Consider the following 14,324-nt stretch of genomic DNA (forward strand, 5'->3'; position numbering starts at 1 on the left):
TCACCCATGAGGGACTCTTGAAAAGCCCTTGCTTGAGAAGCCTGTACTGGTAATTGCAGCAGCACAATCAGATTTTATTTTCAGTAGATTTCTCTGGCAGAAGTGTGGAGAATGATTTGGGACAGTGTGGAGTCGTGAAAGAGGCCTGTTAAATGTCCTTGTGAATTAAAGTAGCATCTTGAGTTTGGAGAAGATGAGTAAGAAAAGATGAGCTTTAAGGAGGTGGAAGGTAAAAGATTTACTAATCAAGTAGAAGGAAGTTGGGGAAGAGAGAAAGAGAAAAAGTCTAAAATGATGCACACATACATACATTTCCTTTTCCACCGTCCTTGTCTAATTTTCGTAACATTTATTGTCATCTAACATAATATAGATTTTATTTGTTGTCTGTGTAGATTTGATAGAATGTAAATTCCACGAAGTTAGGAATTTTCATATTTTTAACAATATATTTTTGTATATCCTGCTCCTAGATATTCAGAAAATGTTTTATTGGAAGAATGAATGAATGATGCCTCTAGTTCCATAAAGCCTGTTGGAAGAGGACAAAGTTTGGGAGAAATAACAGTGAGATTTTCTTTGATTCCTATGAGACATATAATTTGTAATGTCCATTAGACAGTTGTGTAAGACAGTGATGAATCAAAAGGGAAGACTGAAATGGATAAACCGGCAGCAAAAAGATGAGCTTCTCCATACATAAAGTAAGAAATGAAGCAAATCAAGAATAGTTGGGCACCCCAAGAGTCAGATAAGTCACTTAAAAAATATGTTCAATTTTACCTTTCTAATTCTGACCTAACACAGAGATTACTCAGTTTAACATGGGTAGGAGGCCCTATTTTCCCACCATACCGAAAGTGATCATTCTTTATTCATCTTTTACAAGGATTCGCTTTAATTGAACTAAATAGGACAAGCATTATTCTTCAATTTTTGTTAATAAGCCAAACATTTATCTTCACTTCTTTTTTTTCTAATTAGTTGAACCATATCACACTGCTGATAATTTTACTATTTTTTTCTGACCTACAAAAATGACAACTTCATATGCCCAACCTAACAAAATAGGACTCACATCATTCTATCGATCTTTTTACTTGAAAGAGAAACTAAGGGAGAATCATAAGACTCTATTAATTACACAGCCTTGTGGAGAAATAAGAAATTTTTCTAATAATTCTGCCATTCTATACCAAGTAACCTTAGGTCATTTTATTCCTTGGAAGTCCCTGTAATCATTCTATTCTTGGAGACTTAAAGTTTTTCTCAGTCTGGTACAGTATTACTCAAAGTGTCTATCTGGTATATTTTTGGAGGCCTAGGCAGGTCCTCTCTGCCTTTAAACCTTCGCCTACCTACTCAGTAGCAAGTAAAATTGCCTCAACAAAAGTAAAGAGCTTTTTTTTTAAACCTTATTTATCCTTACTTATCATTTAACCTTATTTATCACTGTCATTTAAAGCCTGATTTTATAAAACACAAAAAGACATTTTTAAGAGTTCTGTATCACCAGAATTTAAACAGTAGAAATATCGTTAGCTTTGTAGGTGTAAGTTATATAAATTAAAATCGAATAATTAGATTTTTTTTCAATATGGAAACTATACAAGTGAAATAAATGGCAAAGCACCTAATAGCAATATTTTGTTATTTATGGATTACCGGTTACTTTAGGATCTAAACAAAGATTCTGAATATTCATACTTCTTTTGCTGTGTTTCACATTTAAATATCTCCCTACTTATATTCTGAGTCAAGCTACTTGACCAAAAGATCTGATTTAGGAAGGCATTTAGCTTCATAGCAAAAATGTTCCTATCTGTATTTACCATTTGCAAAGGAATTGACATTATAGTGCAGATGTAATGTGTTGGCTGCCTTTGGAACAGTGTGCAAAAAATATATGTCCACCCTGTGGAAAGTCAAACAGGTACCAAAAAATGGGACAATTATGCATAGCTCAATGAAGTACGTTAAGTTTCCCTATCTAAAAATTAACCAGTGAAATAAAATACATGAACTATAGTTGACTGGGCTTCAGGAAAAACACATTTGAGAATTGCATCATTTGTTCTCATCTCATCTTCAGTTATCGACAGGGACTTTGTAGGCCACCAAGCTATTTACTTTGTGAATTGTAGTAGTGAAGGAACGAAGATGGACTTGCTCAGAATTGGTAATAAACGGTGGTCCCGACTCTTCTCATTTCTCAGGTACAACCAATCCTTGTCTGTATATATCGGTAGATCCATTAACAAGACACTTCCAACAGTGGCAGGAATGTGACTGTAGCTGAGATCTGCCTGATCACTGAGAGGATTTCATCTTGGATAGCCTTCTGAGATTTTTGTCTGGGTGTGCTGTCATCTTTGAGTCTTGTCACACTCAATATCAAATTGCCATCTTTCAAGGACCTTGCCGCTTTCAGTATTTGAGATGACTACCACCAGTTTCTGAACTGATCACTTGTATAACCCGATCTTTTAGTTGTTTCCCGTTATTTATGTATTTCGAGCTCAGGATCAGTAGTTATAAGCAAGGTAAGTCCATATTTTTGCATTTGAGTAAAAGTTTCCGATGGCTATATGCCACACTGATATAAAATGCTGTTGATGGCAAATGAGAAGAACTCGGCCTCGATTTTGGCGCTCCTGCGCAGCTTGAGGCCTTGCTCCCGGGAGAGCTGCAGCGCGGTGGCCAGGCCCACAGACGTGGCGCGCGCCCACTCGCAGCGCTCTCCTAGAGATGGCATCTTTGGTGCTTCTGAAGGGGCACAAATGCCAAAGGGTAGACAAATGCTATTACAGTCGGGGCAGTTCTGATGGCGAGGGGCACGTTTAAGGATTCACCAATACAAGTTTGATTGGTAAATCATGTTCCTACAAAATTCTTTCAAGGATTCAAAGAATGTTTGGGGAATGAATTTTCTGTGGAATCCTGTATGTGACTCATGAAGTTATGAGCTTCTTTTGAGGGTTTATATTGTACGTGAGTGTGCTGTGAAAGCTAAAAACATACAAAGTAGGCATTAATCATGATGAAATTAGCAGCAGGAATTTTTGATCTCCCCCTTTTGTAATGTCCCTAGTCAGTTTACTAAAAGCTAAATTAAAAAAAAAAAATTACACATTGCAGGGTAACTCTTCATACTGCTACTCTAAGTGTATGTTTCTCCATCAAGGAGAAGTTAAAAAGTATCAAAGTTCCAAATTAGGAAATATTAACATTATCTTTTGATAGAAGAATGTGACAAAAACGCTCAAATCAATTTTTCTTAAATTGTAACTTTATTTGGAGATTTTTTTTTAATGTAAAGTTAATATTTTTAAATACATTAGGACAAACTCTTTAAAGAGCAACATTTTATTTCAGAAGGGGCTTGCATAAGTGGTTTTCTGTCCTATCTTCTCATCATTATGACGATTTGCTTTATAAATAATTATATTCTCACTTACTCCCTTGTAATCAAATCGGCTGACAAATTGCTACCAGTGATAAGCTATCTGAGATCAGGAGACTATTCAGGTCATTTTAAATTCACATTAGCATAGTGTCTAAAAGAAACTGATAATACAGATTAATGTGTTATTTGCCTCCAGTTTGTCTTCTTAATGGTTTCCACGAGACGGTCCTCACAATAAATTATATAAAATACAGTACTTTGGTTGGAAATTATAAAAATAATTCTAAAACTTAACCACGCATATTAAACAAGTTACTACAGTATGCTTTAAATGATATACAATAATTAGTATGTCAAACATTTTCTTGTAAGCATATTGCTTTTGGCCATATACTGAGCTAAAACATACAGTCTTTCTTTTTCTCTCCTAAATGGCACAAAACAGTGGCTTGATGGAAGGGAAATTGCTACTTTATTAGAAAACACGGTGCCCATGAACTCCAACAGTACTGGTATTTGTACTTAAAAATGAAACAATTCTTGACAAAAACAAGAATTGTTTTGTTTTACATGTGTTGCCTTGACTGTATTCAATTTTTGGATAACCTCAGAAGATGATATAGTGTTGATTTATTAGGTGTATTTAGTCCTTTGGGCAAGAGATGTGTCTAAAAAATTGTTTGAAAATCAATTTACTTCCTATTTAAATCCTATCACACACGAGCTAGGTGAGGGTTTAGTAATTCATGGGATTTTACTGCAAAACAAATGATCACACCAAGAGTAGTTTTTGCGCCTGTGCAGTTTTCCTGCTCTTTACATGTGTGCCCCTTGGCTCACCTGCCACTGAACCTTTGTGCATGGAACGAGAGCCATCCCTGTACCGTTTTCTGGTATCCCAGAAAGCTTTCTGGCTGGAAATGAGGTATAGTCATGGAGGTACAATTAAACTTGTCATTCATCTTGGTGTCTTGCATTACATTTTATAATTCTTTAGTAATGAAAAAATACATGCAACTGGCAGCATTTCATATTCACTTAACAAAAAATGGTCACTATTCCCTTCTATAGTAAACGGCTTGTATACACAATTTGTCCTTTACCCATTTCAGGGAGAAAAAAGGAGTACTTTAGGATTTTGCTAGTTCTTTAGAATTTACATCGTTTTTTCAGTCTTCTAGGTTCCTCAACTGCACATATTGCTTCTTGATTTTCATGTGCATAAATGTGTTTAGCTTCCCAAGGGAAGTTGTTGGCTGATTAACAAAGGAAAGAGTAAAAGGAAAGAAAGTGAAATACTTTCTGAATTTGGGCCCTATAAAAGTATCAGAAAAACCACTTTATAATGTATAATAACCAGGAAACTAGGTTTTTCAATTTAAAAAAATGTAATGACCTTAACATAAGCTTGAGTGCCTAAAATATGGTATTCACAATCCATTTGCTTCTCTAAAGAGTATTTACAATTTAAACCCAGCTTTCCAGCAAGCTGGGTAAAATTACAGATTAACTTATTTTGTATACATAATACAGAAAGGGAAAATAAATATTAACCTCAGTAAAGGACTCATCTCTGAAAATACATTTTCTGTTGCTTTAGATAATGAGTTGAGAATATAATACAGAAATGAATTCAGTTTCAAGTTGTGCTTACACATACATATTTATTTTCTGAAGCTCTGCCGCCAGTTTGTTAACAGGAAAATATTACCTATCAAATCCATGTCCATTATGTGCTTTTCTCCTGCCCCTAGGGATCATAGTGCTTGGTCAACTATATCTTTGAGCCAGATACTCCAAAGCAGACATTGCTCCCGATTTTAGGTTAGACCTCTTTAGGAGCTATGGCAATTGGTTCAAGCTACCATGTATTAATATGTTGAAGCAATAATTTACCAATTTAATAGGTCGAACCATATCAAAGTGTCAATATTCATTTTAACCTACAAAAATGACAATTGCGTGTGGTTCAACAAGCTATATCCTGGAACCAAATGAGAGCAGCTTGAGCCCTGGGAGAATGAGTCAGTACACTATTGAAATTATCCCAAGTTCTCTGGCGGTGACCTTTCCTCTTGCCTTTCAGGTATCCATGACTGGAGAGGCAAATGTGCCCTCAGGAGGTGGATGAGAGTGGACCTTTTGTCTTTTTCTGTCTCCAAACTAGCTTTGTCATTTTCAAAATTGCTGTAAACATTCCTCTCAATGGAACAGCCGCGGCCAACAAATAGAGTTCTCACTGTTGCAAGAAACTACGCAAGGGTTAAGAGTTGAAATGTGGCACACTATGACACTAATATCATGGTAACTGTGACTTCCTAGATTAGTGGAACCTCTGCCATAAATCTTTTCTGCTCCCCAAATTGCCCTGAGATTTTGGCTAGGACAGAAGGTTATTCATTGTCTGTCGCTAGCCAGGCCTGGAGAACTGAACTGAATGCAAAATTCTATAAATTATAATGATAATAATAATAATAATAATAATAATAATAAACCTTTTGCTGCTTTGAAATCTAGTATTTTGGTCATGCATTTTGGCAGCGATAGCAATTTAGTTGCCTGTATTAACCTTTAAGTTGAAAATCTTGTGGCTTGAAATCTTCCCTTTTATGGGTAATTAGACAAATTTGATTTCAAAAATGAAAGAAATAGAATGTAATGGCATAGAACAAGATAAAACCTAGTTTCATTTGTATATCTCTAATCATGATAAAGTGTATGGTAAAATTTCAAAAAAGATTTAGAGTTCTTTCATCTGGGGAATAAAAACAAAACAAAGTGAATTACATAACAGTACTTTAGAACAGCAAAGCGGTATCAAAATATCAAACTAATAATAACATGACATTGAGAAAAACGGATCATTTTTCTACTATTGGTGTCAGTCAAGGAAGTCAGAGGTACCTAATGTGCCACATTTAAAGTTTAATCATGTCACAAATATCTGCACATATTGAGTAAATAACCTTTTATCACATAGTCTTAAATTGCACCCCTGTTGCAATACTGCATCATTATTACTGTTTTAAAAATCTGTATAAAATATTATCTGGAACCCCAAAAGAAAATCAAGTAATCTTTAAAAAGTTTGTTACAAAGTTGACTGTATAAAATGCTAAAACATAATCCATATATACAAAATGCTGCTGTTTAAGAAAATAATGGGACCCAGTTTTAGAATAAAATAATTTTGTACAAAAAAAGGGTATTGCATTCAAATCAATATTAAAAAAAAACTTTAAAAAAGAATATTGAAACGTCTCAGTTCAGAAGAATAACTATAAAGTGTTTGTTTGCTTTTATACCGTCCGAAAGTTTTCTGCAGGTATAGTGCCAGTTGGCTGAGGGACAGTGTCCTGCTTTCCCCTGTAAAGGGCTTTATGACAGTCATCGCCGAGACGCATACTTGGAAGCCCAGTCTGTCCGGCCATGCACTGGCTGGGCGGCTGGTGGCCGTGGGATCAACCCAGGAGTGCTTCTAGGCTGGGTATGGAAAAAAGGTCGCCCAGGATGAGGTCTCACAGCCTTCAGGGAAGAATAACCTGCAATGAAAGAGAAAGGCTGGCTTGATTGATAGGGCACCCATGCAAACAAAGTACTGATAAGTGCAAAGTGCCAAAAAATATCAGAAAATAAGAGTTCGAGTAGAACATTTTCTCAGACCAAAAATACTGGTGTCATTCCTGACTCCTCTCTTTTCCTTATGTCCCACTTGTAATTTGTCAGCAAATCCTACTGGCTCTACTTCCGATTTCACCCAGAATCTGACTCAACTCATATATTACCACCCTGGCCCAGGCCAACACCATTCCCTGCCTGGATAATTGCAACACCTCCCACTTGGTTTCTCTGCTTGCAGCCTTGCTCTCCCCTCTCAGTCTAGGGACAACCTGCACTTGAGTGAACCTGGAATATGAAAGTCAGATCACCTCATTCCTCTGCTCAAAACGCTCCAGTGGTTCCCATGTCACTCAGAGTCAATGACAACATGTTTTGCACCATCCGGCCTCTTATCACCTCTCTGATTTCCTCTTCCTACTCCCCTCCTCTCATTCATACCACTCTTGCACTCTGTCTCCTTGTTATTTGTTGAATATAGCAGGCCCGTCCTGTCTCAAAGCCCACGCACTTCAGAATCCCATGTCCGAATAGTCCCACCCACATTGCGCGGCTTACTCATCTTCAGGGCTGTACTCAGCATCTCCTTTGCTACCCTATCTAAAACTGCAATCCATACCCTGCACTCCAACCCCCAAGTTCCCTCTTTACTGCCAGCTTTATTTTTCTCCTTAGCACTTATAAACATCTTATTTAGTTTACTTATTGTCTGCAGAGTGTAAGTTCCACAAAGACAGGGAGTTTTGTCTGTCTCCTTCACTGGGCAGATCCCAGGCCTATGATGTGCCTATTCACGCCTACAAAGCAGATGTTCAATTACTATTTGTTGAATCAATTCATGAACAACCCGAAATAGAACGTACCTGGGGAGGGGTCTGGAATAGGTGCCAAGTGTACCCTCTGCATAGCAGAACCAACTTCCTTTTTCAGAAAGGAAGGGATATAGTTTCCAGTCAGTCCACTAGAACTCGTTGAGCCGGAACCAACTATTCACCAAAGCAAAAGTTCATTAGTATAAAATCATGTGCACATGACACCAACAGCGTTAAAGGACAGTGGTGCAGAACAACAAAAAATTAGGGGTTTTTTGGGGTGGGGGGGGAGAATTATGATAAAAGCAGTGAATTCCGAGCACAGCATTCCACCACATCACACTATCAGAAAGACTGGGTGGGATGGGGGGAGTGTGTATCAAGGCTAGTGCTGCTCCTATAGCCTGCACCCCAGCGGAAGATGCTTGGGTTGTTTAAGAAAGAGGAAGCTTCTCTCCAGAATAATGATAAGAACCATTACTAGACTATAGAAAATCTTGGCCATGACCTCGAATCTACAGAAGGCTGGAAGTTACTCCAAAGGAGGGCAATGGGAGTTGAGTGGAAGGCAATACTGATGCTTAAAATATACCAATGCACGCACTAAAAATAAAGTAGCTCACATTTACTGAATGTTCAGTATGTACCAGCAACTAAGCTAAGTGCTTTATATAAATAAAACTCATTTTAATCCTTAAAAAAAAAAGAAAGCTTGAAGCTTTATTTTTTTAGTATAATTGATTCAGCCTGTTCTGAAATATGCTTTTTCACTTGATAATATAGAATAGTTACCCTTCCTTGTCAGTATATGCAAATTCTAGAATATGACTGAAACAAAATTTATTTAACTATTCTCTTATTGATCAGCACAGAGGTTATCCTAATTATTTACCTATTACAAGTAGTTCTCCACTAAATATTCCTGTCCATAATTGGAAAAATTAATCATTATTAAAATGTATTAAAATCATTCACTTTTTATGTCATTTCTAACTTGAGAGTGCTTTAAGGGCCGAAACTGTATGCTATATTTGAGGAGGTCAATGGAATGCCTTACATATAGCAAGTAATCAATGTATATTGGATGGGTGAATGACTATCTATATAAGCCTTATTATTAATGCTTAAAACTACACAGGGAATGATGAAAAATGGTACTTTGGCTGTTATGCAACTGCAAGTTAAAGCCATTAAGAAAGGAGGTACTGAGTGGTAGGGCTGCTCTAAGTCTTCACAATACAGAGCCTCGCTGGCAATCGCTTCAGGTTGAGAGGAAACCATGGTCTGGAATGCATGTGTGAGGAGTTGTGTTGGCCAACTGGAGCACATTTTGCATTTTGGGTGAATAGATAGATATGGAGAAAAAGAAGAGAATTTCAGCAGGTAAAGTGATAAAAGGGAAAAAACATACAGTCAACGAACACAAGAAAAGATGCTCAACCTCATTAGTAAATGAGACATGCAAGATTAAGCCACAATAAGATGCCATTTCACACCCACCACATCAGCACCCATCACATTTTACAATCTTGACAGTACCAAGTGGCATCAAGGATGCAGCACAACTCCCCTGCTCTGCTGGAGAGCAATTTGGCAATATCTGTGAAGTTGAAGATGAGCAGACCCTTTAACCTAACATGTTCACCTCAGACCCAGAGAAACCCTCACATGGGTGCACAGCAATGTCCATTTCAGCACACTCTCTAACAGCAAAAATTATAAATGGCTATATGTTTGTCAAGAATAGAAGGTATAAATAAATTATGGTCTAGTAGAATAAATTATGCTATTACATAGATATATATTGGATATGTTATAAGGTATATAACATATATACCTTATGACATATATATTTTATATAATTGCTATAAACATAACAGAATTATTAAAATGAGGGGAGAGTCAGGATTATAGACATATTTTAAAACATGCAAAACCATACTATGTATCTCATACATATTTTTAAAAAAGCATGAAAATAATAAACACCCAAATCAGATAGGGGTGCATGGAGGGAGAAAAAGAGGGAAAGAGAAGGAAGGCCTAGACGCTGGGCTTTGTGCCTGTGTGCAAAGTTTGACTTCTGAAACTTATGGTGGGTATGTGGATGTCAATGCACTTCCTTTTTTTGTGTTCCTTAAAATAAATGAACACTTAATGGATGAAGGCACAGAGACGCGAAGCCCAGATGTTCACGTGGCACGGTGGAAGGAGCAGCAGCACAGAGCAGGGGCTGCCTGTGCGAGGGAAAACAATGCGGGAAACTGAAGTGCTGGAAACAGGGTTAAGTCGGCCTGGAACGCCTCTGAAATTCACACATCTATTAAAAAAAAAAAAAAAAGTGGAGAGAGTCTTCTAAATGATCTTCCAACCAGAAGTACTGATGCCCTGGGCTAAGGCTGGGTCATCAGACGGAAGGGACAACCTGGAGCAAGGCAGACCAAGTCGAGTTTGACTTCTAGAGGTTGCAGGGCCTCCCAAGTCAGACTTTGTTAAACTCTGTCAAGTTATTTTTGCTTTTCCCATTAGCCAGGGAAGATTATGCTCTTCTCCCTAGCTACTCTTGAAGGCAGACCCCATTGGAGCTGCCTGAGTCCCCAGGGCCTGCTGCCACGTGCATGCTGGCGAGGGAAGGAGGGTGGGAGGGTGGGGCACAGGCCTGGAAAAGAGGCCCAAGGTTTTCATACCAGAAACACTGTCATGGTTCCATAGCTTGTACCCTTATCTCTCTATACCCATTCTGCCACATCCAGAGAATTTGCTTTTCATCATTTAGGAGTTAATAATTATTACTCACCTGAATTTACTTTGCTGATTACTGACACCGTCCCTGAAGATTTTCCAGACAAACCAGAACTAGACCATGGGTTAGATGGAATAAAATCCTTGCCTGGAGTCGGGAGGATGCCATTTCTTATATTTATTCCTTATAAGGAAGAAATGTTTTTAAAATGTAAAATATGCATTTAATTTTGTACCAAACTTCAGAGATAGAATTAATGCAGAACCCAATTTGCCAAATTTGCCAAAAACTCGCTATGGTTCAAAAATCTAAGCACAAACTGACTGTAAAAAGGCAAGATGCTGTCTTTGGGTTTAGTATGTTGCCTCACTGGTAGGTGGCCTGAGTGTGGTCTCCTAAACATCTACCAACAGATCTGACCCATGTCTTATCTCTTGACCCCATCTGGTGCTGTCCTGGGCTTTAGTACTCCCAGACATTCCTACTTGTCCTCTTTCACAGACAACTGGCTTTCTGTCATCTAAGTTCTTTTGCATCCCCCATCCCAACCTCCCAGCTCTGCATCTCTCTGCCTTCTGTCCCCCAAGATTCCATCTTCTCACCTGACGTGGACCATCATTGCGATCTCGTGCTAATGACTCCAGTTTGTACCAATGACCCTAACTGACTCCCTCATGTCCAAGGCTGCCCTGATCTTACCTCAATCACCTCAACCTCAAGCCAAACCACTTTCCCACTAGATCATCGACTTTCCCACTTGTGTCGAGCAATGCAGATTTCTAGTGGAAAGACCTCAAGTATGCTGCCTGGTTCTTGCCAGTTCCTCCTTCCCTGGGGGCGGAACTGAATTTTCTCTACCAAATTTCTTATCTTAGGCAACTATATGATATAAAAACATGAGGCTTGTGCTCCAGCAAATATTTTATGATGTTCCCACCAGTTCTGAAGAGAAACCCAAGTGCTTGGCTTCTAAAACAGAATCTTTGTAAATATGTGATTCTAGGGAAATGATTTCTTATCAACAATCAAAGAAAAGGTAAGTATTTATATTACCAGGCAAGTATCGGGAGTGCTTCAAGTAGTGCTGCTTGGCCGAGGATCTCAGGGTGGGCGTGTCTCGCCTCTGATACGAAGTCTGGGTGGGGGCGCTATTTCCTGTCCCCACTGGCTCAGAGGGCTTCAGGTCCAAAACACTCTCAAATCTGAATAGAGAAGACATGGCTTAGGTCACATGAGATAGAGAGCATCATCATATCAGTGACGATCATCTCACCAAATTCCAGATTCAGTCCGTTTACAGATACGAGCCTCATACTTGCCTGCAGAGAGTCTCATCGCTCTGTCTCTTCTTGTTCTTTAGGTCAATCCTGGTGAGGGATGGACTGAATTCCAAGTCATCCAAGTCAGTCCAGTCATCGGAATCCTTCGTTGACCTGGAAATAAGACCCCACCTTCTCCTACTCTTTGGCTTGATCTCACCATTTTTGTGTTCCAGGCCAGCAAGGATTTTCTGTGTATACAAATAGAGGGGAATAAGTGATATTTGGCGTTAAAAGAGGTAATGCGTGAGTAATCGCCACACTGAATTTTCTTGGTCATGAAAAGGAGGATCCTGGGGCATATCATTCCCCAACATGCACTGCTCATCTGAAAGGGCAACCATGGGAAACGCATTCTCAGACTTCTGTCTCTCACTTATCCTGCACAGATTCCATTGCTTATTACCATATGGGGATACAAAGTTACATAAGAAAAAGATTAAAAAAGGGAAATTTAAGGTACTCCTCCCATACAAAAAAGATGGCTGGATTTTCATTTAGGCTTCATCTCTGAAAGAGTTAACATGATTTATACCGTCACAAATACAAAAGTAGGAGAATATAGTTAAGATGTCGGTCATCCTGCAGTTTTACAAAAAAAACAATGCAAATTATGCCTTCTTTTCCTTCTTGGTAGAACTGGATACTATTTAACCAAATGTCTTACAATAGGACATTTCCAAGCACACACTCCTTCCGCATTACGGGTTGGGGTAAGATGAACAGTCTAGATACAACACCCTTGCAACCTCACATAGCCTCTCACGTTGGGCTAGTTGGAAGCCAATGCTCAGTGGATAAATACTAGCTGAGAGAAAAAGCATTAATTTTGCATACAGGTGTAGAAAACCAGACTCTCTGACAGTAATATACAGCTAAGGGTAACTAGACTTCCTTGTCAGGTTACAGTTTCACTGAATCTAACATTATTCATTATTTCCTTTTGAACACCAGCCCAAGAGGAAAAGAAATATCTGGGCTCAATTAACAGCTCAGCATTCACAGCATCAATTGATGGCATTAATGGGAATAAGTATCTACAAATAACAGTACGGCATGTGATGATTTTCAAAATATCTTCACAAGCAGCAGGATATTTGATTCCAATGAACGGCCTTGTCTGCTGGGCAAGATAGGCTTTATGATCTTCCTTTTACAGGCAAGGAAACTGAATCAACAGGGATTAATATAATTATAATGACTAACATTTATTGAGTTCTAACTAGATGCTAATACTATTTTGAATTCTTTCAAGTATTAATTCATTTAGTCTTCAAAGAATTCTATCAGGCAGGTGCTATTATTATACCCATTTTACAGATGAGGAAATGAAGAGCAGAGAGGCCAGGTAACTTACATGGGGCCATTGAGCTATGAAATAGCAAAGCCAAGATTTGAGACCATGGCAATGTGGTTGAACTGTCGAGCTCTCAAACACCACACCGCAGCTGCCCCCATGAGTGGCACCGTGATTAATAGGCAGAGCCAGAATTTGAATTGAGCCCTATAACTCTAAGGCCAAAGCTCTTTTAGCAATTCCATGATATTGCAGAGATAAATTTATTATAATTAGATTTTCTATGCTAAAAAAATTGTCACGCAATAAGTGGGGTCAGAAAAGAAACAGGGCAGACACAGGCTCACTAGTGAATCTTCACTACTTACTGCCTGAGGATTCTTGGCATGGAGGGATGGGAAGAGCAATGGGTTTGGCTTGCCCTCAGGAAGATGGCTCGGGTGATCTGTCCTGGAAGCCTCTGCTTTGTAGGGGTACGTGAGATGCTGAGGGGGCTGGCTGGCTTGATGTTGTCTCGAAGAAATCCGTGAGTGTGGCTTGGTTGGGGGCTGGGCAGGCGGGACCGGCTTCATGTGAGGAGGTAGGCCTGCCTTTTCCAGGCTATCTTTCTGTGGTTTTCCTGAATCCTGAAGGCTCTGTGTAGTGCTGCCCAACGGGTGCCCAATCTGGAAATAAGGATATCGAAGTGCCTGGAATAACACATAAGGCTGCTTTAGGAGAAAAGTCTAGCCAGGAAGGTTAACACCATCAGGTTCATTGGGCTATATTTCAGGTGACTACAGTTAATACAATTTCTTTTGTACCCCAAACCAACTATAAAACACCTTGAATTTGTAACATCCCTTGTGATTTTTCTTATCTAAATATCATCAAATGTATGTACTTAAACTCATTTGGTCAGAGCAGCCAGTAACACTGCTATTACCTTTGCCACTTCTGGAAAATATTCTGGCTTAACGCAGGTCCTGGCTTTGTATGTATTGCTACGTGTCTTAAATATAATATTTCACCTTTCTAAGCCCATTTCCTCATTCCATAGAAAGAGGCAAAATATATATATATAACTGAGAGAGTCAAATACAATGATCCCAGAGGACCCTAAAGAATAGAAAGTAGAATAAGCAGGTAC

General features: G+C 38.7%; 1 protein-coding gene and 1 pseudogene across 1 annotated transcript in view; both read right to left on the reverse strand.

Moving 5' to 3' along the window:
• Window positions 1–1,670: 1,670 nt before the first annotated feature.
• Window positions 1,671–3,145, reverse strand: LOC107515268 (annotated as a pseudogene).
• Window positions 3,146–5,050: 1,905 nt separating this feature from the next.
• The window catches only part of CILK1 (ciliogenesis associated kinase 1), a 49,929-nt gene continuing 40,655 nt past the window's right edge, over window positions 5,051–14,324 (reverse strand). Inside the window, exons 9-14 of the mRNA XM_016153867.2 lie at window positions 13,564–13,884; window positions 11,899–12,089; window positions 11,633–11,781; window positions 10,634–10,762; window positions 7,888–8,010; window positions 5,051–6,948 (exon numbers count right to left, since the gene is read on the reverse strand). Of these exons, the coding sequence (XP_016009353.2) occupies window positions 6,794–6,948; window positions 7,888–8,010; window positions 10,634–10,762; window positions 11,633–11,781; window positions 11,899–12,089; window positions 13,564–13,884 (1,068 nt within the window). The 3' untranslated portion in view covers window positions 5,051–6,793. The remainder of the gene's footprint in view (window positions 6,949–7,887; window positions 8,011–10,633; window positions 10,763–11,632; window positions 11,782–11,898; window positions 12,090–13,563; window positions 13,885–14,324) is intronic.

The sequence above is a fragment of the Rousettus aegyptiacus genome, unplaced genomic scaffold (assembly GCF_014176215.1).
Source record: "Rousettus aegyptiacus isolate mRouAeg1 unplaced genomic scaffold, mRouAeg1.p scaffold_m13_p_1, whole genome shotgun sequence".
In the NCBI taxonomy this organism is placed as follows: domain Eukaryota; kingdom Metazoa; phylum Chordata; class Mammalia; order Chiroptera; family Pteropodidae; genus Rousettus; species Rousettus aegyptiacus.